This window comes from Drosophila albomicans, chromosome X (assembly GCF_009650485.2).
Source record: "Drosophila albomicans strain 15112-1751.03 chromosome X, ASM965048v2, whole genome shotgun sequence".
Classification (NCBI taxonomy): domain Eukaryota; kingdom Metazoa; phylum Arthropoda; class Insecta; order Diptera; family Drosophilidae; genus Drosophila; species Drosophila albomicans.
This window is the reverse complement of record NC_047627.2, coordinates 19,837,530-19,865,166: the sequence shown is the minus strand read 5'-3', so window position 1 is coordinate 19,865,166 and position 27,637 is coordinate 19,837,530. Positions and strand designations below refer to the sequence as shown.

At 38.9% G+C, this 27,637-nt stretch overlaps 2 protein-coding genes across 6 annotated transcripts in view; one reads left to right on the top strand and one right to left on the bottom strand.

Moving 5' to 3' along the window:
• Positions 1–1,062: 1,062 nt before the first annotated feature.
• The window catches only part of LOC117574698 (adenylate cyclase type 9), a 63,592-nt gene continuing 37,017 nt past the window's right edge, over positions 1,063–27,637 (bottom strand). For 4 of the 5 annotated variants that reach the window (XM_034258732.2, XM_052008802.1, XM_034258653.2 and 1 more), the window contains exons 3-6: positions 14,289–14,566; positions 6,600–7,790; positions 5,720–5,820; positions 1,063–5,653 (exon numbers count right to left, since the gene is read on the bottom strand). In XM_034258732.2, coding sequence (XP_034114623.1) covers positions 1,986–5,653; positions 5,720–5,820; positions 6,600–7,790; positions 14,289–14,566 — 5,238 coding nt within the window. In that variant the 3' untranslated portion in view covers positions 1,063–1,985. Of the gene's footprint in view, positions 5,654–5,719; positions 5,821–6,599; positions 7,791–14,288; positions 14,567–16,863; positions 17,129–27,637 lie in introns of those variants that run through there. The other variant, XM_034258900.2, reaches the window with a different exon arrangement.
• On the top strand, positions 18,491–19,373 carry LOC127566407 (uncharacterized). Its single transcript, XM_052008811.1, has 2 exons — positions 18,491–18,663; positions 18,725–19,373. Exons 1-2 carry the CDS (start codon positions 18,599–18,601, stop codon positions 19,257–19,259), a joined length of 600 nt encoding a protein of 199 aa, XP_051864771.1. The 5' UTR covers positions 18,491–18,598; the 3' UTR covers positions 19,260–19,373.

Genomic DNA, 27,637 nt, shown 5'->3' with positions numbered 1-27,637 from the left:
GAAACAAGACAACAATATCTTTACCGCACTTTCAACATTGATCAACATTTAAACAATTACATACGAGTATTCGAAATTATGGGAGTATCTTTGCCTCCCAATTCCCAGCTCCGTCTGATGCATCATATATCATATAATTTCCATCATATTTCATTCGTTTTTTTTTTCTCGCGTTAATTTTATAAAAATATACAGATTTTTATTATGTACACTTAGATAGTTCAAAAGGGAGCACACGCAAAAAAAAAAAATGCATTCGTATTCGTTTAAGTTCTTGTGTTAGTTGTAGTCTGTGGTACAATATATACATACACATTTTATTATATGTATGTTGTACGAGTATATTTAATAAGTTGGTAGAAAATAATTGTTGTTCTTTTTTTTGTTTTGTGGTTGACATACACATGCACACATCCATTTACATATATAGATATAATGTAGTATAGTAGTAAGAATACATATAAAAATACAAGAGGGTCCATAGGTTACAGCATTTCGTTTGCGTTGATTTATTTCGCAAATTCGAAAGAAAAGCACAGGAAATCGAATAAAGTGTTTTGTTGATCCTTTTCTCTTTCACAGACAAGCAGTATACACTTTGCATTGTGTAAGCAGTGTACAAAATGCAGTGTTCACTGCTTGTTGCTTCTGTGGTATAGATATTCTAAGTTGCCAAGCAGTAGGCCTTTTTAAATTTTTTTGCAGCATACTTTTGTGCTGCGCAATTAAATGATTTTGTACTCGCACGTAAATATTGAAACTCTTTTTCGTAGTTATAACCATAAATGTTTATGTTCATGCACAGGATTGTGTATTTGCATATATGCATATATATACGATACAGCAACAATACAACGAACATCAATCAACATTATGAATAATAATAACATCATTAACAAACAACATACGCATGCAGTTCTATCAGAATTTCCATTTGATTTCCCATATATAGAATATGTATGCACTTATTGTACAACTACACACATACATGTACATATATCATAGCTATTGAACTAAGATCCATAAATAAAAACAAAAGTAATAATGAAAAACAAATTGGACTTAAAATTAAGAACAACTTTCAGCTATGTTTAGAAAGTTGATAACATTTATTAACTAGTCGGCTCTTGTGGTTAGTTTAAATTACAGCTATAAATTAAAAAAAAAAACATACACACATACAGACATACATGCACACATTCACACACACACTCTTTCACATACACACAAACGCACACACAGGTAGCTGTTATATTGCTTAGGACTAAGCAAAAAATACAGTTAATACATTTAAAGCCACGAATTTCCATTAGTTTAGTGTGTGTGTTGTAATCTGGTTTACTTAGCATTACGATCATTATACATATATAATTACAGTTACAATTACAATTACGATTACATTTGTATAAATTAAGCTACATTGAAAATACACGCTACAAAATACAAATAGGACAAGGACAGACAGAAAAAAAAAACACTTTCTAATACAAATACAAAATACAAATAGAAATATAATCGAATCGAATTAAGAATAGTTAATTAATTACAACATGTATACACACATACATACATATATAATATGCATATAGAACTCGGCCCACTAAATATCTGGTTAATACATAAATTAATGCGATCAAACAGTATTCAACATAACCTCACATATTACATTTCTTCTTCTTCGCCTTCTACTACTTCTTATTCTCGTTCTCAACAATATCGGGTTGAGGGCACACTTGGCCCACATCTATATCTCGTACATATTCAACATTAGTTACATATCACAAATATACGCTTTCTTTTCCCCCCTTTGCGCTAACTTATCCTATTCACCCATTATCCCTTTCAATTCTTCATTTCCTTATCCACTTCCACTCCCACTCTGGCGATGGCTGGCCAGGACATTCATCATTGGCGTTTAAATGCAATTTTGAAACCGTTTCCTTGGCTCAGACATCGGCTTCAAGTAGAGTTTCGTTTCGTTTCTTCTAAGTTTCGGTTGTGTTTGCTGCATTAAAGTGGCTGCCACCGTTTGCGGTATGTGCGGCATGCAGCGATTCCTGTGACTTGAATAGCGTTGTTGTCTCGCTCGAGTGTAGGTCGCCATCCTCCTCTTCCTCCTCCTCGTCCTCGTCTTTATTCGTTGCTTCCTCCTCCACATGCTCGGCCTCCAAATGATTTAATTCAACTGCCACATTTTGCAGTTCCTGCTCCACCTCAGCGTTCAGCTCTGTGGACTCCTGGGATTCGACTAGCTGCTCGTCTAGTTGATCCATCAGTGGCTGCTCCTCCAACTGCGTCCGACGTCCCGTGTACAAAAATACCTCCATGTGATCCTTGCCCTTCACATAGACACTGCCGCGCGGCTCAAACTTATAATTGGCCTCCAAAAAGGGCAGACAATCCTTGCCCACCTGAATGCGATCCCTCACTCCGGTGGAGTCCATGCGGGATGCCACATTGACAGCATCGCCCCAAATGTCATAGTAGAGTTTACTGGTGCCAATGACGCCAGCGGTGACATCGCCAATGTTCATGCCAATGCGTAAAATCAAATTGAACTCCAGCAGATCCTTGTTGAACTCAATGACCACCTTTTGCATCTCGATGGCAAACTCCATGAGCGTGTGAATATGTTCATCGCCAGTGCCGCGATGCGAAGGATCCAGCCCGCTGGCCGCCATAAATGTGGAGCCAATTGTCTTGATCTTCTCGACGGCCCGAAACTTGGGATGCGACAACAGTTCATCAAAATCGCCGATCAATTCGTTGAGAACACGCAAGAATTCCTTGCCACCCAAATAGCTTTCGTCGTACATTTCGTTGAAGTTGACAATCGAGGCAAAGATGATGGCAATGTTGCGATGATTCTCCGAATACTTCGCTGTATTCTTTAGATGCTCGGCCACATGCTTGGGTATGATATTATGGAGCAGCATGTCCGCTTGATTTTTCATGTTCTGCACACGGACTTTGTCCTGATTGGCCACCGCATTGCCGTAGAAGGTGAGGCGATAACCGATCTCGAATTCGCGATTCAACAGCCAGACAAGGACCAGTATCAACAGCAGATCCAAATAGATTTCCACATGGTAGTCGTGAAACCATTTGATCTCCTCAAAGATGAACGCACTCGCCGCACTCCGATTGGCGTCCGCATTCAAGTTGCCCGCCTCCGGTTCAATCTCTGATCGGCTGGAGTACACCGTCAGCTGGGAGACGGCAATGCCGATGAAACAGAGCGCCGCCAGGAAGGCGAGTATGTTGCGCATCCAGCAATTCAACTGGGTGAAGTTGCAAAAGTGCACGATGCACACAAAGATGAGGAAGCCATAATGATATTCGAACGCTTCCAACTGTGTGAGATCCAAGAGCAGAAAGTTGGCAATGATCAGCACAACGGGCATGGCCATGAGCACGGCCAGACAAATGTGCCACGGATACCAGCTGGAGATGGCCTCAAAGATGCGATCCGCACACGACTCAAACTGTTGCGATTGTCGCGATTGACGGCGCGACTGTCGCGACTGTTGATGCTGCAGTTCGGGTGGCAACTGGTTCCCTGTGGTCGGTTGTGGCGTCGTCGATTCGCTGCCATTGTTGTTGCCGGTCAAGTGTTCGCTGACCGTGGACTTGGAGCGCAACCGGGTGCCGTGGCGTCGACACATCTGGCGTGTGAAAAGGAACAGGGCAAACACTTGGATGGCCGTGAAGCACGAGAAGAGCGTCACCCACAAACGGAAGCTGGGCGTCACCGTGTTCTGGGTCATCAGGAACAGCGACACCGAGATGCACAGATAGACGGCGATGCCCACAAAGATGTCGATGTATGTATTGTAACGGGGCGTGGCCAATGTGGGCGGTCCTTCGGTTTCGTGCTCGCTGCCAAAGCGATGCGCCTTCGACCGAAAATCCCGCTCCAGCTGGCGTGACTTGAAGTACAGGCTGAAGCGACGCAACGGCGGCTTAACCAGATAGCTTCGCTGTGATCGCGCATTGTCGCGCACACAACGTATCAGCTGCAGATCGGATTGCTTGCGCAGCTGCTGCAGACAGGCGGACAACGGATCGGCCGGCTGTTGTTGGCCCAACGCTGCCACTGGCGGTGGCAGGGGGCAGGGCAGGGCGCCCGGTTCGCCCAAATTCGAGATGCTCGACGTGGAGCTGGTGAAGTAGCCGGAAACACGATGCTGACTGATGGCCGATTGATTTAGGGCATAGATCTGTTGCTGTATCGAGCTGCGACGCGAATTACTCTTGATGCCCGAATCCTTGCGTGACGTCGCCGACGGACAAATGCTCAGGCCGTCGGGCCAAATGCTCGAGTTACGCGAATGCGAGTGAGTGCCGCCGCCTGCGTTGCCTGGCGCCGGAAGACAACATGTGTTGGCCGAATTGTTGGCTTGGGCATTCGCATTGGCAGTGCAATTGCTGCTGCTCGGTTCGGTGTTCATGCCACGTCCCGTGGTCAGTGTGGAGGCGCGTGGCCGTGGCAATGGTGACTGCTCCATCGATTGACTAGCAGCTGAAGGAGCTGCGACCCCGCCCCCGCCCCCGCCGGCTGCTGCTGCACTACTCGACTGACGGCCGCACTGAGAGCGATAGCTGCCGGTGCGGCCAAAGGGCGAGATGTCGCTGCGCGATTGACTGATGTAGCTGCGAACATCGATGATGTCGTCGTACATAGAATACTGTCCCGGCGAACAGCAGCTGCCACCGCCACCGGCAGCTCCGCCATCTGGCGAACGCATCACGCTGCTCGAGAGCGCCGTCGAGGTGGCCGCATGATGCAGCACCGGACGTGCATTGGGTATGTCCAGCATTTGATTGCTGCTCAGCCGTGTGTTGCACGACGTCTCCACGAGCACCGGCAGCTGCTGATAGCCCGAACAGCCATTGGCCACCGGGGATGGCGAGGGCGTTGATGACTCGATAAATGCCAGACATTCATCGCCCGGCGCAGCCAACGAATTGGAGTGTATGCGTGTGGTCGGCTGCTCTTTATCCTTATCTCTGTCCAGCTTATCCGACGACAGTTTGTCCTTCTCCTTCTCCTTGTTGCGTGCACTGAGCTTGAGGAAACGCGGCATCTTCCACATCTTGAGCTTGAGCTTGGAGCACAGCTCCTGTTGCCCTGCTGTTGTCCCTTGCTCCTGCTCCATGGCAATTGTGGTTGCTGTTGGTGCTCCGGCTGATGGCGGCTGCTCATCGGAATCGAGACTGCCCGGCAGCGACTTTGTCGTGATAATTATCTTGGGACGCTCACGCACCACAATCACCGGAGGTATTCCCGATGCGGCCGGATGTATGATGCCACGCTCCAGATCACGATCGCGACTCTGCTGCGTTTGCGACTGTGTCTGCGATTGCGACTTCTTGCGCAGCTTCATGCTCAACGAGGTGAGGCGCGGACGCATCGACAGCACTGGCGATGACTTCAGCGAGTTGGACAGCTGACCCACTGGCGATGCGGGCGGCACATGCGGCTGCACCACCGAGATATTCGTGGCGCTCTGCGACAACGAGGCAAAGGCGCCATGTGCCCCGGGCAGCAGCAACGAACTGCCACCGGTGGCCGTTGCTGCCATGCTGGGACTCAAGCTGTTGGCACGCGACACATCCCGACGACGTCCCACCACAAAGTAGGTGCGATGACCTGTGTGTGGCAAAGAGTTAGCTTAGAGAGAATTCCATTTAATAGTGTGTAGCTTGCGTCACTTACCATAGACCTCCTCGCCCTCCTCCAGGTAGTAGGCGTCGCCCAGGAAACTCGACGTCTCCTGCGAGATGTGCACTTGCTCCGGCTTGCCTGACGACTCCATTCTGCAGAAGAATGTATAAATTGCATTAATGTGGGTTTCTATTTGATTATAGTCAAATTTAACATTAAATTGTTGGTAAAATTAAGTAACTAAACTCTAATTTCGAACGTCTGTTTGCTTAACTAAATAACCAACTAGATTTACGTTGTTTTTTCTTGTCCTGTTTGTCTAAGGTTTGTAAGGTTTCCCTCATTAGTTTTTAAACTAAGCTGCATTGGTCCCCATTAACATATAAAATCTCAATTTAATTCCAGTCTTGAGCCCTGACAATAAATAAAAGTAATACTAATTAGTGATAGTTTGTATATATCAGTATTATTGTTAAAATATAGCACAATCAAATATACCAAATTGAAATAACTAAAATATACCAAACGCAATATTTGATATATTAATATACCGATGCACTCAAAAATATAACACAAAGTACAAAATATATCAGATTGTTAACCAAAGCAATTAAGTCCTGACAAAATCAAAAATCGATACTCTAGCTCTTACATTACTCTCTCTATTCTATATTATTTTTGCGTGGGCGGAAGTGGGCGTGTCAAATACCTAAAATAGACTGCAAGGAAATTACTACGGTTGTTCTACACTTACAGATTTTCACAAATTTTGCTGTTTTTGGTAAATTTTAACATTTGAAAAAACTTCATAAGAGCAACGAAATTATTTCCCAAATTAAATTTGCTATTTACCACAATGGACCGAAGAGTTGTAAATTTAAATTGCAAATTGCTCGCTTTTAAAAGTGAGAAAGACGTGGACTGTACTCACTTGTTGGCCAGGCTGACGTCGTTGCTCCACACATCGAACTTGACGCGTCGCGTGCCAACGATGCCGCAGAGAACGGTGCCGGTGTGGACGCCGACACGCATCTTGACACCTTCATGGCGCTGGGCATCGAAGCAGCGCATGGCATCGATCATGCCGAGACCCATCTCGACACAGCAGATGGCATGATCCGCTCTGGGTTCGGGGCAACCGGAGACGCAATAGTAGCAATCGCCTAGAGTGGAGATTTTTTCGCACCCGCTGAGCGTGCAGAGATCATCGAAGCGCTCGAACAGATCGTTGAGGATCTCCACCAATTGTTCGGCCGTCTTTGTCGAGGACATGCGAGTGAAGCCGACAATGTCGGCAAACAGAATGCTCACGTTCTCCATGCTGTGCATGTGAAAGGGTCGAAACAGGGATTTGACATCGTGCGAGGCACGTGGACGCATATAATGCGATTCGGGTGGCTGATTGGGATCGAGGCCACCGCTGCCGCCCTCGTTGAGCAGCATATCGGCCACCTTGGGCGGCATCACCGAGTGTATCATCTTCTCCTTCAGCTGCTTTTCCATCTCCAGCTGCCGGCGCACCAGCAAATTCTGACCGACCTTCATGAAGGTGCCGCGCATGCGCACCAGATTCATGATCAGCACATGGACGCCAACGAGATGGACACTCAGATGTGCCATGATGCGCAGCATGAGTATCTTGTGACTGGGATCGCTTGTCGATCCCTCAGCTATTGTTGCTGCTGTTGCTCCTTCGACTGTCGTTGTTGTTGCCCCATGCACAGCGCTCACTCCGATGACCATGTGGGAGACCAGCTCGAAGGCAATCGAATAGCAGATCGCAATGCTGGCGCCCAGCCACAGTGGCATCGGCAGCGCCGTGTAGATCAACAGCACAATCTCCAGGCAGATGGCAAAGTGTCCCAGCGGACTGAACGCTCGACCCGTGTACGTGAGAAAGGCCAACGAGGCGCTGCACAGGATGAGGGCGGTCAGCGCCGATGTCAGCGTTCTGTGGTGCTTGTACAGATCCCAGTGGGTGAAGCACATCGCCATGATCGTCACCAGCGACATCATCGAGAACGATGTCGAGATGGGACGCCAGAAGTCCTCGGAACCGCCATCGATCACAAAATACAGACACCAGACCACAGAGCAAAGTAGAATGTACGAGAGTGTGAATCTGAAAGTGTCAGAAAAAAAAAGAAGAGGAATTCATTAATATGGTGACTAATGGCAAGTGCATCCAATCTTAAACCAAATGTGTTAGCTATGCTATACATAATTATAGTATTATATTTATTATGTATATCTTTGTTATATTTCTGTAAGTGCTTAGCTGATATATAATGTAGCAAAAACCCAGTAAGAAAGAGACAGCCAAGTGCTCGACAGTGACATTTAACCTTTAAAGGCAAAATAGGGCGGCATTATTCCAAAAATATGTTAAATTAATATACCGCAAACACTGAAAAATACCCAAGGCTATGTTTTTGGTATATGGATATAGTACCTTTTAAAATATATCATAGAATGCAAAATATGCCAGATTGTCAGCGAAAGCAACCAAGATCCGTCGTAAGTGGGAGTCTTTCTCTATATCTTATCGTCTCTGAGATCTAGGTGTTCATACAGATGGACGGACAGACGGACATGTCTCGGCTGTTGATGCTGTTCAAGGATATATATACTTTATAGGGTCGGATATGCCTACTTCTGCTTGTTACATTCCTGGAGGCACAAAGTTATAAAACCCTAAAATATACTTAAAATATATTTTTAATCTTGTAGCTATCTTACTTGTTTAAGAATATACATATAGTATATAGTTTTAAAAATGTTTTTTTTTTGTCTATCATTTTGTTTGAAACTAAAAAGAGTTAAAAAATTGAGTCACTATTTGTTTTTAAAGAGTTTCTTTTACTATAACTACAAAGGCATTTAACATGACATTATTTATTTGATTACTCTCACCGCCTGGTGAAAGGAAATTAATGTTTCTGTTTGTGGATTATGAAGAGCTGAATTAATCATCTGCCTTGATACGACGATAAATCAAAATGTGGCACAAGCTCTCCAGTTTATTGCCAGCGTGGCAGCCTGAAAAACCGATCATTGGTTGAAAAATGTAGGTCAGTGAAATGTCGGAAGCAAGATTGCAAGGCGTCTCCTTGCACTTAATGCCCCCATCTTTGTGTATGCCACATTTTATGCGAGTTTGCTGGCTGGCTGGCAGGACATTCATACTAATTAGTGTGGCCCGTTTAAAAGCCATTGCAAGTGGGAGAGGAGGAGGGGAAATGGGGGCTAATGGAGAAGGAGGAGGAGGAGGAGGAAGAGGAGGAGGCGAAGAGGCAGTTGGATGGGGGCAACTTAGATGGCGGGCAAATGAACAGCAATCCAAGGAGCAAAACTTTCACGCGATAAACTCATTCGCCGTTTCCTTTGCCGTTGCCATTGGTTGCAGCAGCAGCTTGCCACTTGGAACTTGCAACTTGCAACATTGCGTTCCGTTGCGGCTTTCATTAAACAGATTGCGACACTCAAGACAAGGTGACAAGGCAGCCATGGAGCTGAGGACAAGCAAGCAAGCAAGAGAGCAAAGAGAGCTCGCCTCAGCAAACTCGTCAAATTAACGACAAAAATTGTGTGCAACACTGGGCAAAGTTGATGTTTGAAGTTGCAGTTGCAAGTTGAGCAGAGACATTCAGCAATCAGCGGCATCTTCGAGTTCATTGTGCGGAAAAGCAATGAGAAAAGCGCAGGCAGGCAGGAAATGCAGCTGCAAATGTTGAGCTTTGATCATCAGCTAATTAATCCAACATTCAAGCTGGACAATTTTGAAAACAAGTTTCAAATTGTTTTTTAGAGTGGGAAATGCATCTTCAAGCAATTAATTCTTAGTTTAATTAATTCTTACAATGCCACACTTAAAATCTTGCCTGTTTAAAATTCACATTTAAAGCTTGAAATCTTATTTCGAAAATGTTTTTCGAAGCATGTACACAGAGAGAAAAAAATATACTGAAAATTAGATTTCAAATTGATTTAAGATGATTCAAGAATTGTTCGATCTTAAAAGAATCTTGAAATAACATTTTTCAGGTTGAACAAAATCTTAAATCAAGATTTGTATGCTAAATATGCACTTGAAGATTCAAAACATATTATTTGAAGATTAAAATCTTACTTAAAGAATGCTTTATTCTAGATTGAAAAGAAGATTGTAAAACTTTATTTAAGAACTTTTCGATTTACATTTTTTTTTAATTTTGATATCTTATAATCTTGATTCAAGATGTTCTTCTTGATTTTAGCATGTTTTTGTTTACTGTGTAAATTTTGCTTATTTTGGAAACTTAAAAAATTATATTAGCTTCATGTCAGCGTTGACTTTATGTTTTTAGGTCTAGAGAGTGAATAAATTTGACTTTAAAGATTGATAATAAGTTGCAGCAATAAAAAGCGCAATGGACAACGGAAACATCGCTTGGCGTTTAATGAGAATTGATGCCATATTTATTTGTTGCTCATAAATGTGCCATAAATATGAAAATGGCAAAAAGTTTTTTTTTTTTTTTTTTTTGGGTATTTCGGCAATGTGCTCGAGTTTGCACTTGCTTCAATCGATTTGCCTGCCTGGTGTGTGTAACATTTTGTTGTCGTTGTTTCTGTTTCGGTTTTGGTTTTTTTTCTTCTTTTTGTTGCAATTGCGGTGCTCGCCAAATGGCATTGACCTGCAATGGCAGCCAAACTGAAACCCAAACCAAACAGTGAAACAAACAAACACACACACACACACACACACAACTACTAACATACATATTGAGAGCCCGTCCAAAGCACGCCAAGCGGCCATTTATGGCAGCAATTTTGCCATCCTGCGCAGTTCTCAACTAATTTGCCTCTTTTACCCAGCCAGGCAAACAGTCAGTCAGTCAGTCAGTCAGTCAGTCGAACGGTCGGTCGGTTGGTCCCCTTCGATCTACCTCACTTCTCTCCTCTCCCCTTCACTTGCTTCATTGGTTGCCCTTTTGGGGCGTTGGGTTGATTGCATGCACGTGCGAAAGTTGAACTCGCAGCTGGTTATGCACACTGTGCACACAGCTCTTCCTCTTGCTCTTGCTTTTGCTTTTGCTCTTCTAGTGCACCTCGAAGGAGAAGAAGAAGGCGCTCATGATTTGTTTGTCGAATTCAACAGTATTGCACAAAAGGTTATCAAACTTAAAGCCCAATCGCAGCAACTTGCAAAAAATTGACGTTTGCCTTAAAGTTCATATTTACTTTATCATCATCATTATTATTTTCAGAGTGCGCAAGCTTTCAACGTGATTAATTTTTGAATTGTCTGCCATTAAGCAGCTTTTACTCGGCAACATTCAAATAAAAGCTTTAAACGTCGCAATAATAATAATAACTGCATTAAAGTTTTTAAAGGAATTAATGCACTAAAGTGTTTCAAGCACATTTAAAGCTAATAACATATTAACAATACTAAATTTCATTTGAATTTTCCTCCTTTTTAATCTCTAACTAATGTATCTATGTTATAATAAATTCCGATCAGATAAAATATAGAACACAATGATATTTAAAAAACAAAACTTACGGCACTAAAAAGATTAACTGCAAGAATCTACGAAATCCTTTAAGCACATTTAAAGCTAAAATTAACAAGTTCAGACAATACTAAATTTCATTTTAATTCACCCCACATTTAATCCCTGACTAATGTATCTATGATTGATTCCGATCAGATAAATAAAAAAAAAAAAAAAAAAAACAATTTTATTAATGAAACACAATTTAGAGCTTTGAAAAGATTTTCTGAAATTACAATAATAAAAACTTTAAGCACATTTAAAGCTTACAAGTTGTTTAAAATGTTTCACCCCGCAAATTAACAGCTATTACGATATATTTGATTTCGATCGGATTTAAAGATTTAAAGGAATTTCTATAAAACTTTTAAAGCACATTTGAAGCGAACTAGAAATATTTTGGTCAATAATAGAAAGTATCTATTTAACTTTTACCCTTTTACTTCCTTGGCAGAAAACACTATAATTAATAGTTGTAAAATAATTTAGTGCAATTTCTTAAGAACTCTTAAAGTTAACTATAACAAGTTCATACTATAATATTATTGTCACATGTCCTACATTTCTTTTGAATTTTCTCCTTCTACTCCGCTCGAGTAGACAGCAATCTGTCTATATTTGATGCCGATCAGATAACAGCAAAAAAAAAGAAACTAGAAAGTTATTTATAAAACAAATTTGGTGAGCTAAAAATCACTTTGAATTGCCATATTCTATGCCCTAAAAATAGTTATCGAGTATCTGAAAGTCACGCAAATTGCTTTCGTCGACTTTTGTTGTTGCTGTTGTTGTTGTTGCTATTGTCATGCGGGTGTTGGGTGGATAAAAAAACAAAAGAATCTATGGTGGGTGACCCGTTAAGTTAAGTGAGCCACCACGTGCCCTTATGATTCTCGTATAGCTCGACTCGTATGTGATCGTTTTCTGATAGTCGCTGCACGTTTATTCCCGGAATTATTAAAGCCATTAGAGCTTAACTGGTTGCTATGATAAAATGCAAGGCAAGATTACTACGCGTATTTCAATTCATTTTGTAATTATTATTATTTGTTCTCACCAAACTTTACGTTTATCTAAGTACTCAGTAGATAGTCGGAGGTCGTGAGATGTCGATGTCGATTTGGATGTATGGATGTAATTTGTAACTTAGAAGCATCGCTTTTTGCACTAGGGTTTTAAATATCAGCGCTGTTTGCTGTTGGCGCTCTTTAGAGCGAAGCGCATTAAAGTTTTAATAACAACAATTTATACGCACTGAACGCACAGAAAGCCAGCAGAAAACAGAAACAGAAGCTGGGGTTGGAGTTGGAAAGCTCAACTAATTGAATGCAATTTGACACTCGGTGTTTTGCTGCGCGTTTCTCTAGCTTTGAGCATTTAAATTTAATTGCAACGCCTGTTGGCGCTGCTCTTGCAAAAGCAAAAGCTGAATAAAGCAAGTGAGAAAGCGAGATACAAGTTTCGACTTGAATAGACCCTTTTGTTTTTTGTTAGTCTCCTTTGAATGTTGTTCGTTAGAGTTCATTTGCGATTAATACGTTTTAATATTTTAGTTTTCAAGTGAGAAATCTACGTACAAATTCCGACTTTCTAGACCCTTTCTTTTTTTTTCTATCTAGTTAAAATCTTAGCTGTTGATCATGAAAATTATGAGATTACTTATGCATATAAGTTTCTCCTTGCTATTTTATGTGCACTTTTCTTTCATAAATAATACTAATTTAATATGTTCTATATTATTCTTCAATTTACATAAACAAATGTTAAGACACTTTAGTAATTTAAATTCATTTCTTCTCAAAATGCAGTTGAAAAGAATGAAACAATCGAAATATGTAATGTAATGTAATTATATAGTTTCAATGATTTTATATGTGATATAACTTTTCAACTAGTATACTCAAAAAATTATACTTAAAGTTCGAGATGTCTTATCTTTATAATTGCTGCACATTAGTTGCTAAGTTCTAATGTCTTGAAAAATACGAGATGTAATAAAAGTGAAAATAAACTATTGCAGAAACAAATGCTAAAATTGCTAAGATTGGACAGATGGACGGATGTGGAAAAATCTATTCGTCTATTGATGTTGATTCAGAATATTATTTACTATATACTAGTAAATTATTCGTTCAAATTCAGTATATCTGGTATATAATAGTATTAATGGCAAATACATATGTATATTTAGTATATCTGATATATAATAGTATATACATAGTAAATTATTCATCCATATTCGGTGTATCTGGTATATAATAGTATATATATGGCAAACACTTAATGTGCTTGAATTATACATACATATTTAGTATATATGGTATATAATAGTATATATAATATATGGCAAATACTTAATGTGCTTGAATTATTCATTCATATTTAGTATATTTGGTATATAAAATACATAGTAAATTATTCATCCATATTCGGTATATCTGGTATATAATAGTATATATGTATATGACAAATACTTAATGTGCTTGAATTATACATACATATTTAGTATATAATAGTATTAATGACAAATACATACATATGCATATTTAGTATATCTGATATATAATAGTATATACGTAGTAAATTATTCATCCATATTCGGTATATCTGGTATATAATAGTATATATTTGGCAAATACTTAATGTGCTTGAATTATACATACATATTTAGTATATCTGGTATATAATAGTATATATATATATATATGGCAAATACTTAATGTGCTTGAATTATACATACATATTCAGTATATCTGGTATATAATAGTATTAATGGCAAATAGATATGTATATTTAGTATATCTGATATATAATAGTATATATATGGCGAATACTTAATGTGCTTGAATTATACATACATATTTAGTATATCTGGTATATAATAGTATATACATAGTAAATATTATAAAGTTAACTAAGAATCTTTCTGCCTGTTACGCACATTTAAACTTTGAGAAATGTATTAGACTCGTTTTGCACTTGTTTGCCTCAATGAAGGGTCTAAATACATACTTCGCTTAAGCGCTCACACCTACATATGTAAATATATAATATTGTATGCTATGTGCTTCAACACTCACCTGTATCGCATGCGGATGTGGGGAAAGACGCTGGCCTGAAACTGCTCCTCGAGAACGGGCGAATCGAACTTGGGATCCAGCCAGGATTTGGCGGCGGCTCGCTCAAAGGCCACCGGCAGCATGACGCTACAGCAGGAATGCCTTCGTCCGGTTTGACTTAGATAGGTTTGGATGTGGGGCGCCAGGGCGATTTGTATGTCATCGGTGGAATTGGCCCGGCTATCGTTGACTAGAACGCCCGGCGGCATTGCTGTAAAGCTCACCGACTGGCGACGCGACTGCAAAGGCCAAAAGAAAGATGGAAGACAAAGACACATGAAATAAGAAGATGAGAAGAGTGTGTATGTGTGTGTGTGTGTGGCATAAAAATAGAGAGAAGGATTAGTTAGCGCCTTTCGGGCAAATGTTAAGGGTCTTTTTCGCATTCATTCGCTCTCTCTCTCTCTCTCTCACTCTCTTGCTCTCGTTTGCTGTCTCTCTCCTCATGGCCCAAATACTAATATACACAAAGTATAAGGGAATGTTTGCTAGGAGGGAGCAAGCAAATGGCGCCGCAAAGTATGCAGCAATGTGTGCGAGGAAGCTAACGACAGGACGACGAAGAGGACAAGGCCGCAGAGGTCGAGGACAACAACAACAACAACAACAACAACGAGGACGTGCCTTCGACATTTGCCATTTGTTAACTGGGTCAGTGTTCAGTCTATCTGCTTTGACTAACTGTCTTGTCTATCTGTCTGTTTGTCTGTCTGTTTGTCTGTTACGAGTTGCGTTGGCAGCGCGCAACAAGTAAAGAAGCAAAGGGAAATATTGCGCATACGCCGCGGCGTACATCGAAAAACTTTGTTCACAAATGAAAATTGCGTTGCAAGTCACGCGACAATCTGGCTTTTGATTTCAAATTTGATTTCTTCTATAGTCTTCAGCCTAATCTTATCGCAGCACAGCAGCAGCAGAAGCAGAAGCTAGCGCAGAAATAACAATGAAAACAAAAGCAACAGCAAAACGAGGAAAGAGACAACAAAAAAAAAAGAAAAAAAAAGAGAAATGCAACAATGTTGTCGAGTTCATCAAATCAAGTATACGACCCGTTGAAGCGACATAACACCGGCATACACACACAGCTGCGGGTGTATGCTTGTGTGTGTGTGCGTCTTGACTATATAAAGAATTCGTCGCGTCGTCTGAAAGCTGCTAACTGATTCATAAAAGAGCGTATTCAAGTTTTCAGAGTGCGCGCTTCATTGGAAGCTGCTAATAAGCTCGTCTAAAAATAGCAACTGTAGCAAATAATAATATTTACATTAAAACTTTGACCGCGAATTATTGCACACACACGCACACGCTTAAAGACACACTTAACACGCATAAAAAGAAAAAAAAAAAACAACGGAATTAAAAATAAAAACAACTGCGATGAATCGCTTCATTTTGTTCGCATTTTCTTTTTTATACCCGCTACCCATAGGGTAGAAGGGTATTATAACTTTGTGCCGACAGGAAATGTATGTAACAGGTAGAAGGAGGCATCTCCGACCCTATAAAGTATATATATTCTTGATCAGCGTCAACAGCCGAGACGATATAGCCATGTCCGTCTGTCCGTCCGTCCGTCTGTCCGTCTGTCCGTCTGTCCGTATGAGCACCTAGATCTCAGAGACTATAAGAGATAGAGCTATAATTTTTTTTCGACAGCATTTGTTATGTTTGCACGCAGATCAAGTTTGTTTCAAATTTTTGCCACGCCCACTTCCGCCCCCGCAAATCAAAAAAATCGAATAACAAGCGTAATTTTAAAGCTAGAGTTACGAATTTTGGTATATACAGTAATAACTATAGTAGTTATGATCCCTGAAAATTTAGTTGCGATCAGAAAAAAATTGTGGAAGTAATTAAAGAAATACTTTTGTATGGCCAAAAACGCCTACTTACTAGGGGTCTGAGTTGCTTTGGCTGAAAATCTGCTATATTGTGCCGTCTATGGTATATTTTGAATGCGGTACTATATCGATATACCACATATAGCATTTGGTATATTTTTAGTATTTTTTGCAGTATATTTGGTATATTTTGAGAATAATACCGCAAAATATATTACTTTTATTCAAAATGGGTAGCGGGTATCTCACAGTCGAGTACACTCGACTGTAGCTTTCTTACTTGTTTTTTTTTTTTTTTTTGTATTTTTGCCTAGCAACGTTTGCAATTCTTTTTGTCAGGTTTTTCACTCTCGCTTTCACTCTGCACTTTTCCGATTTTATATATATTGTTTTTCACTGTGGTTTGCATATTAAATCCTTTACTTTGTTGCAGCAACAACAGCAACAACAACAAGAACAGCGGAGCTTACTCTGCGATAGAATTCGATGCAACAATTCATGACTTTTGTCGGTTGTGTTCGCTGTGAGCATAAAAATCGACAACGAGTGCAATTAGAAATTCAAGTGCACCGTCGAGTCGAGTCGCGTCGCGTCGCGGGGGCAAAACTACAATACATATTCAATTTTACCGACTGCCTCTATGCGAATAAACAAACACAGTTTTTTTTTCAGTTTTTTTCGGTTTTTATACGTACCCAGGAAATGCCATAAATATGCGGGCAACATTTTTTGCTTCAATGAATTTCTACGTAAAATATAACAAAACTCGTCACACGCATACACCGAAATGCTTAGAAATTTAACATTGCAAATTCCGATTTGCAAAAGAGTTGTCACGAAACACACAAAAATAAATAAACCAGCAACTTAATTGAATGTATCAAATTTGTTGCCAAAAAACTGAAGAAAACGCGAGTTGTGTTTGACTTGGCTTCGATTTGATTTATTGTAATTTAAAGCAACACACACACACACACACCGACGAAGTCTGGACACCAACAATTATCAAAAAAAAGAGAGAGAAATGAATAGAAAAAAAAAAAACGGTTCAACGGGCGCCACTCGACGATTTTAAAGTCTCGATGTTGCCGTTGACGCGTCGGGAACTGATTTGAATTTTCTGTTCCGAAACTGACGGCAACGACAACGACAACGCCGACGGCAACAACAACAACAACAACAGCAACAGCAACAACGACAATGGAACGTCGATGTCGATGCCGATGGGCGATGCCGCTGCCGACAACAACAACAACAACAACAACAACAACAACAAAAAAACAGCTGACGGCAAGAGCAACAACAATGTGCAAAACTTGGCAGCTTATCGGCTAGCCTGATAAGGTGCAGGCAGGTGAGATAGATAGATAGATAGAATAGATAGCAAACACACACACACACACACACGCACACGCAAAACCTAGTGCGAAAGAGAGGCAGCTAATTAAGCTGGCGATCGTCTAATTAAGTCTTATAATTACTTGTTAAAAGGACTACACAAAGTCTTGTTAACATCTTTTTTTTTTGGCAATTATTTAAATTTTGTTGGCGCTTTTTTTTTTTGGTTTTTTTGCAAACATGAACTTCCCCCTCCCCTAGACACCTTCTTTGAATTGAGAGCGAAATGTTTCTGTTTTTTGTTGTATTTATAGAAATTTTGCCGCTTGGTTATTTCAACATTTCAAACTGATAAGATAAGACGTTGCTCGACGCTTGGCGGCGGCCTCTGCGAAATCGCTAAGAATTTTCTTTTCACTTTTTGTTTGTTGTTGCTGCTGCTGTGTATGTCTTTTATTTATTTATTTTTTTTTTTGTCAGTGGGTGGTGCCCTCGAAATACCTTGAACTTGCCCCCACGATATGCTAATGAATGTAAGGTTGGAGTTGTGACTGTCCAAGCTTTAAGGACTGTCATTGTCTGTCATGAGTTTGCATTGCATTTAGAATAACTAAAGCGACAATCGGAATTTTAATATTTATTTATGCATTCTATTCTAATTCTAATATATTCAATATATTATATTATTTTCATTCTAAATTGGTTGCATTCAAAATATGAAACTGTTTTATTTGTGTATTATTTTTCATTTAAATATATTATTATATTAAATTTAATTCTTTCACTTTCACTAAGTAGTTCTGAGTCAATTATGCGGAACGTATCTTCTTCGATAATCGATCTCATTATTTGCAGCACTGTAATCTACGACCTTCTATTAGTATTAATTAGGTTCTTAACGACCATCGAAATACTGATAAGACGATTACCAATTTTGCGATAATCTGTGGTGCACTTTTAAACACTACAAAATGGGGCAAAATCAGCGCAGGTAACCCTAACATTGGTTGGTAACTCTAGAGCGAGATAGAGCAAGAGAAAATTATTTTCACTCTTAAGCTTCCACGTGAATTGTGAATAATTCTTTGGAAAATGAATCCGAATTGGAGTAAAAGTAAGAAGCGAAGCTACGAAGAACTAATGAAGATCAAAAAGGAGTGAGTATTAAAGGAGAAAGCTAAAAATTTGTCAATTTTATTAATGCAAGTCATTGACTAGGTGCATTTCTATGACGGAGCCTTCAGAAATAATTGTCATATCAGATGACGAATCTGACGTGGCTGAAAGTGAAGAAGCGAAAGTTTCAAAGCGCTCAAAGACCATGTTGGAGCTTGACCTTTCGTCGGATGATAGTGTTATATGTTTAGACGATGTAATTGAGAGCTCCTTAAATGAGGCTACGGTAAAGGAAAAGAAAATACCTCTGGAAGAAATTATGATCTCGTTAGCTGAAAATACTGTGGAGGCAACTAAAATACCTCCCGATGAAACTGTGACTCGTCTAGATGACGATACTGCGCAGAAATCTGTCGTATCTTACGATGAATCAGTGGTTTTCTTTGATGTGGATGCTACCGAGGAGACTGTATTAAGTCAAGAAGATGAAGATGATACCACAGAGGAGCTTTTGCTACCACCAATGCCAGTTGTTGTACCGCCCAAAAAGCTAAAAATCAATCGACTATTTAACATGGACCCAGAGGAACAGGAAAGGGCTGCGAGATCGCTTCTTGCATTGCTTGGTTACGATTGATTTAAAAACATAATTATTATAAAAGATATTGTTGTCATTTAGAGAAAAGGGCAACAAAGTAAATTGAAATTGTGTTAATAAGTTCCCTGATCCAGAACTGTATTTTGCAATACTATATTATAAATAAAATATAGAATCTATATATATCAGTCGTGAGTCTGATTGCGAGTTGTATTCATGTTCAGCTCAGTTGTCGAATCAAGTGCTGCACTTGGTTGATTCGCTTTATTTGACCCGCTTGAATGACCCCATCATCGTATTATAAAACACGTGTACAATTTGTTGCTGTTGTTGTTGTTGTTGTTGTTAAAGTCTAATTGATTTGGTAGCGTTGTTGTTAATGACGATTTGCCAGCTGCTATTTAATGTTGTTTTTGTTGTTGCTGTTGTTGCATTGTTCATAGTGCAATTAATTGTACTAAATGCAGTAATTTTTGAGTGCTTCGCTTGTCGCATTGTGTCATCTCATTGTTGTTAAATGCCATTAGACAACAAACAACAAACAATGATAATCAACACACACACACAATCACACACACAAAAGAATGATATTAGCAATGTTGTTAGATAACGACAAATCTTGGCCCAGTCAAAAGGCATTAACGGCTATCATTTGCACACTTGGACTTTCCATTTCCCATTCCGCCAACTTTGATTGAGTAGCCACACAAATTTGCACTGTGCAATTGCTATCCGTATTATGAATATTTTACAATTTATGCCATTCATTTTGTTTGATAATTTCATGCCTCAGTTAACACAATGAGATTTGAATACAGGAAATTGCAATTCATTTTCAAATATGCCCAATTCTTCTTTTTTGTTTTTTTTTTTTTTGGGGGCCAAACTCACACTCCACAGACACGAAGACTCCTTCTTCTGTTTGCTGATTTTATTAATTAACAGCCAGAAAAATAAGCTGAACAACAACGAGTTGACTTATCGTAGTGTTAAGCATACAATATACATAAAGCAACGCGACATAAATAGAGTATGAGGCAGAAAAGAAAGCAAGGCAGAGAAAATGTCGAAATTCGATAAGAGAAATACGATAACTGGGCGAGCAAATTAAAAATGAATGTGACAAAACAGTGAGTGGTTTATCCAAAAAAAAAAAAAACAAAAAAAAAATATACACACACACAAAGAGTTTTTCAGAAGGGCAGCGAGTTTAAGGAGAAAGGCTTTCGGACTTTTCGTTAGTGTTTCAATTCCCTTCCAATAAAAGAAGCGAGTAACCAGCAAGTAATATTGTACTGTACTACAAATAAAAGCGAGTGTATTTACCAATTGAAATAAATATAGATACTGTTAAACTTACATGTTTAATAGTGAATTGAATTTTAGAGAGAGTGGCTATAATGGTAAACCAATTGCCAATAGAAAACAAAGCAGCTAATTACTTCAGCTAAAGTTCAGTTAACGAACGAGTAATATGTAACGAGTTGGGTAACCTTTGACGTATGAGCTTTTATAGTATTATATTTCCTTCACAGCAATCAAAATTAAGTAAAACGTGCAGTTCTTATTTTGGATTAAAGCAATGAATCGTTTACTTTAGTAAACGAACGAGTAACGAGCAACGAGTTGGGCTTCCTTTAATGACAGCTACATTGAGAATATATTATGAGCTTATTTACTTAATTATCATTTTAATTAATGCGTTTTATTATTATAAAATAAAACTGTGACATCAATTACTTTAGTTTTACTTAAGCAAAACAAACGAGTAACGAGTTGGGCCACATTTAAAGCTAAGTTTAACGAATATATATACTATGAGCTTCATGACAATCGAAATTGAAGAGTGCATGAGTTTCCTTCAGTTTAGTAGTCAAGAAAAACAAACGAGTAACGAGTTGAGCCACATTTAAAGCTAATTACAACGAGAATATAGTATGAGCGTTTCATAACAACCTAAATTAGTGATTGAAAAAATAAATTATTATTAGAAAATCAAGCAGTGAATTAGTTTGCCTAATTTTTGTAGTCAAGCAAAACAAACGAGTAACGAGTTCGGCAATCTACAATATGAAAGACAGTTTCAACGCAAATTTCAACTAATAAGTCTGACTATTATTGGAAATTAATTCATAAATTCGATAGTTGGTTTTAATTTTCCGTAAGAGTAACGAGTTGAGCCACGTTTGATGGCAGTCTTCACTAAGAGCATTTCTCTGCTTCAAAGCAGTTCAATATCGAATTGAGCACAAAGTAACCAACACGCCAATAAGTGCACAGCCGATTGCCAAAAACAAAGTTAGCTGCTTCGATCGACACAAATATGATTAGTTGACCAGATGGGCAACCAGTCAAAGGCAAAGTCGTTGCACGCTTGAAATTCGACGAGTACTAGCAAGCCAGCTACCAAAGCAGAGCAGAGCAGAGCAGATGGACCTTGTGGTCAGTGCGGTTGCTTTGGCGCCTCGATTGCCAACAGGGCGCAGGCAGGCGAGTCTCGTCGAGCCGTAAAGGACAATGAAGTGTTGTCGCCACCGCCAATTATGTCCTCGTCAGCAAGCAACAGGGGTGCATCGAAACAGAGCCAAGGGGCACAAGGGGTCAAAGGCAATGCCAATGCCAATGGCAGTGGCAATGGCAATGGACGTGTTCAGCTGATGCCGCAGTTGCTGTTGCTGTTGCTGCCACTCGGTAAAGTGCGTCACAATGGCGCCCAAAGTGTAAATAAGTGCTTACATTTTTAATGAATATGTGCATACATACAATATGCAGGCTAACACATACACACACACACACACACACATAGGCAGAGAGCGATTCAATTGCGTTTGCCGGCAACTGAAGCCTCAAGAGCCAGCAATTGGACAAACGGCAGCACAATTTTAATACCCGATAGCTTACAAAGCTGAAAGGTATGTTCACTCAGTGACAACTTGGTCAAGAACAATGCTATAAAATATGAAAATTATATATTTTAAATAAACAAGTTAAATATTAAAGTTAACAATTATAATTTAATTAATTTTCAGGTTTGTAGAAATGTTTGTGAAATTCTCTCATTGAATTTCAATTTTTGTTTAAACTTTTTTTTATATGAAATACAAATTAGGGTAATTTTAATATTATTATTACTATTGTGTGGTTTCAGCAATAACTTTGTCAAAATTGGGTAAGCTAAAAGTATAAAACAACTTTGTTAAAATTGGGGAAGTTACAAATTATAATTTCAATCATTTGCATGTTTGTAGAGAAGCAAAAAGTTTGTGAAAATCTCATTGAATTTCAGTTTTTGTTTAAACCTTCTTTTTACATATTTAAAATAAAAGTAATTGATTTTAATGTCTACACTATTAGTTTTAATTTTTACCTAAAAACACAAAAGTTTCAAGTTTCAAATAAAAAAAAAAAAAAAAAAAATAACAGGCAACAATTTGTGGCAGCATCTCAGAAATAGTGAGAGCAATCAACTTGAAATTTGATGACAATAAATCAAAAGGTTTGTTTTAGATTTGCACTACACAAAGCACAGCATTAAAGCAAATTAAAATCGTATAAATAATAATGCAAATAATTTGAATATTTAAACCTTAAAAATATTTAATGGGTAACTGACAGTCGAGTACACGATTTGTGAGTGTGTGTGTGTGTGTGCATATTGACTGCATGCTGTGAGCCGGCAATTGACAAATTGACAACGTGTTGGAGGCAATCAAATGGAGAAATGCATTTAAAAGCCAAACAGGAAAATCTGTGGCCAAAAGCCCAAAAGGCCTAACAGATTAAAGAACTAAAGGCTTCAGGCCATAAATTGAGGCCAGCAACTGACCCGAGAGCATGAAATAAACATGAGTCTCGAGTCTCGGTCGTTGTCTCAGCCAGAGCCCAAGACTGGGTCAAGAATGTGTACAAAAGTGAGAGGTGGGGGGGCGGTAGGCGTGGTGTCGCATTGGAAATGCACAAAGATGGCTGCCACCGAAAAAGAAAAAATAAGAAGAAAACGCAGAAAAGGAAAAAAGGCAGCAGTTGGCATGGCAAAGTGAACAACAGTAGAGAATGAAAGTGGAGGAGAAGGAACTACAACTGGGAATCACAACAAACAAAGAAGCAGAGCAAAGAAGAAGAATGGCAAGAGTAATGCCAACGAGCTGCCATATAATAATACAACTGTAATGATGGAAGTCGACGGAGGCAGAAACACAGATTGATGGTCAGGTGGAAAGTGCGGCAAGCGGTGGCAAGAATGTATTATAAAATGAAATGTAATCAAGTCAAAAGACAAGCGCCTCACACAGACCCAACTGCACCCTCACACACATACACACACACACTAACACATGCAGAAAGGCCAAAGAATCCAACGATTGTCGCACGGCAGCAACAAACTGTCGAGGACGATGCGGCGCCGTCGCTTGCATGCCAAATGAAAGGACATCTCGGTGCCATGGCCTGCTTTATGAGTGTGTGTGTGTATGTGTGTCGCCTGCCTCGACATGCTAACAGGTACCACACACACACATACATAGTCTACATTCTCGCATAGGCCACAGCACAGTCAATAAACAACAGCAACGGCAAACACAAACAATGCACGACGACACAGACGTTGACACAAAAAAGCTGCAAAATTATAAACGCACACACACAGACACAGCAATCAAACAAAACACACACACACGCACACAACTACACACATATATAAATACTTATACATAAGCAGAAGTATAATAATCCAAAGAAAATAAAGCGGAAAATCAATTTTAAAGCATTGCTGCACAGTGCCAAGGATAATGAGCTGCCAGCTAGCTTGCTCTCCCTCTCTCTCTCTGTCTCTGTCTCTGTCTATCTGCTAGTCACTCTGTCTGTGTGTGTCTGGTGGATAAGGCGAGAGCACTGCCATAGACCTAGAGACAATGCCAGCCACAATGACAGTCAAAAGGCCACAAATCTCTGACAAACTGAATCCTAACAAATGACAATCTCACTTAGCCAAAAAGAATAATGTCAACTGATTTCACTTCCTCCTTCGCACTTTTCATTTGTTTACATCAATCTGTTGGAGATCATCTATCATTAGTCTTACTCTACTGTTAAGTGATGAAATCACTAAAAACAACAATCACAAAAAAAAAAAAAAAAAAACAAGAAAGAGTTCGACTAACGAAATTCGATTATAAAGTTTATCTGAATTGTCATGATAATTCTCAACTTTTCAATTTTGTGGAATTCTATTGAATACTTTTCTATTTATAAGTAGCAAGGTTTAACTTTCTATTGACCGCTTAATAGCACGAAATTTAGGTCAGGAAAAGATTACTTTACAAAGGGATATGACAGAGCAAGCTGCTGGTAATCACTTGGTAATCAATTAGTTTAGAAAAGAGGTTGCCAAAAATTTTACTAAATGTGTGCTAGAGAAGGCGGACCTGCTAAGTGGGCGTGGCAAAGCAGAAGAGCTTTATAAAGATGTCAAACACTTCACATAAGAATTATTACAGAAAGTGGAATGACCAATTTTATAATATTTAAGTTAATAACTCAAGTTAACATTGAAGTTCTACAAATTTTCACAAAAAATTGAAGCTTGATTTTCTTGAAAAATAATAATAGTAAATTAACATTCAGGGATATAAATATAAATTTTGTATATTAACACTTTGTCACTGCACATTTTTAAAAATATTTTTGTTGTATTTGTTTTTGAGGATGATATCAATTTTTATAGCGACCAATTAGGATCTTATGTCGCAAACATTGATAATGTTTATTTTAAGAACAACTACAAAATTGTAAAGATAGAAAAGTGATCGACTAAAGGATGCTACGTACTTTCTATAATGAATATGCTCATTAAGTATTTAATATATGTTGTTATTGAGCAAAACCTTCAGTTACATACTACCATTTTTCTTGGTTCATAATTTACTTTATTCACTAACTCAATTCCTAGTTAAAATGAGAATCATTCCACCCAAGTTAAGAGCTAGAACTGCGTGGGATATCAAAACGAAAACAACTTTCTTGGCTGTGTTCAATTAGTTGAATGTCGTCATTTTGTGTTGTTCAACAGCTGCTAAACACGACAATAATGGGCAATAAATGATAACAAATTATATTATGTTTGAGTTGAAGTTTAAAGATTCATCTCGTTCCATAGTCTGCAGATAAGAACGCCAACACTTTGACAGTTAGTTGTTAAGACCTGCGACTAATAAAGAGAATGCGCTTGAAAATATGCAGCAGAATTATATTGCGCTGCTAATGAGATTGAAGCGAGTGGGCGGCTGACTTCTGAGCTTGACTGACTGACTGACTGGGTGACTGACTGGATGACTGACTTGCTTGCTGGACAGACTGACTGATGCACTGACTCTACAATCTGACACGCGAAAAGGTAAAGGCACAAAGACTGAGTGGGAGTGAGAGAGAGAGAGAGAGCATGCAGGTAACAGGTAACAGGTAACGGCATTTCCGCTCACGTCAAGTGTACTTCCGACATTCACGCTCCACTGGACTGCGCGCCCGCTAAGCCCGTTGGCGAGTGCCATGTGGAGACGACACAGATACACACACACACACACACAGAGCACACACCCATACACACATACACTCATACTGACTCATGTAGTGATGATTTTTGTGTTTTTTACTCTATCTCGCAGCAACAACATTGCATTTTTGCTCCCCTCACGAATGCAATTCCATCAGCGCGCTTAGATGAATTAAACGAAGTTTAATCCTCGAGCTTAGGGTATGCACAAATACACTAACTAACTTTGGGCTACATCGATTTGTTATACACTTTGCATAACATGTTTTTTTGTGTTTAGATTCTATATTGTAATAAAAGATACATATTGTATAGCAATTTATTGACAGTATATTTCACATATTTAGTATGTAACTGCTTTAGATAAAATATATAAATATGCAATTGAATAACTTTGAAAAAGATGCAAGAAAACTAAAGTGGAGAGTGATGAACTGTGAGATATACGTTACTCATTTTGAATAAAATCATATTTTAAAAATATACTATATTAAAATATTGAGAAAAAATATTAAAATATACCAGAGACTGTGTTTGGTATTTTGGCGTAGTACTGAAATAGACTGCAACTGTATTTGGTATATCGATAAAATATACCAATGGATGTATTTGGTATATCAATATAGTACTAAAATATACCAAAAGCAATATTATACTAAGGCAAAGACAATATTATACTAAAATATACTGATGGATGTATTTGGTATTTTTGCGTAGTACTAATATATACCAAAGGTTGTATTTGGTATATCAATGTAGTACTAAAATATACCGAAAGCAGTATCAGTTTTTTGCCATACAAAATTATATTTCAAATAGCTTCTACAACTCTTAGCTGATCACAACGCAATTTGAAGGGATCATCAATGCTGTACTTATTATAAAATGTACCAAAATCAAATACCATAATTTACTTAGAAATTTTCAATATACTTTGCTGGTAGCAAAAACAATTTAAATTTAATACTTAATATATATTTTTGCGCTTTAAAAATTGCTTTTGAATAACTCTAAGCCACCAAGTATTGTGCTAACTTTCTGCTCTACAATATTTATCTAACCTAAATCAAAATACGAACTCTTAAAAATTCTCTCAACCTTCTTAGAGTATTTGAAATTCGTTGTCGCCTAACTTGTTCAGTATTTTGTGGGTTGTTCTTCGCACAGTGGCAATATTTTGCTGGCTGCTCGCTTCATCATTTTTGATTTTTCCTCTGTAATGCATTTACTTCTTCGTTGTTGTGAGGATTTCATTTTTTCGTTGTGCCAAAATTCTTCTCGCTTTTTGCTGCTGTTTTAAGGTTTTATTTTTTCGTTTTGCTTGTTGCCTCGTTTACTTGATTTTATTTCGCTGCGAGAGTTTTGGCCATCAAAAAGCGTTGAATAGTTTTTGGTAGCCGTCAAGTTGATTTAACAATTGCCAATTGCAGTAGCAGACAGTAGACACAGTAGACACCATAGACAGCAGTTTGTTGTTATCAAATAAATTGACATGTTTGCTTATTGCATTTGTTAACAGTGCTGAGAAGTCGATTGAAGTGCATTTCCGAGTTGATAAAACGCTCGACATGCGTTGCATTCAATTATCAAACAATTACAAGTGACAGACAATTACAATTTTACTATTTGCATGAACACTGCGAATGGAATTTGCTGTCTGTCTGTCTGTCTAACATAGCTCGTCCCCTTAACGGGGTGTAATGGCAGCTGAAATTTTGAGCTGCACTTAGATTTGACACACTCAATGACAAGCTGCCACATGTGGAATGGAATGGATTGAAGTAGAGTGGCGAGTGACATGCAACTAGAAGATGCAACAAGGACGCTCGTCATCAGCATCATCAGCTATTATCAACAACATTATCAGGTG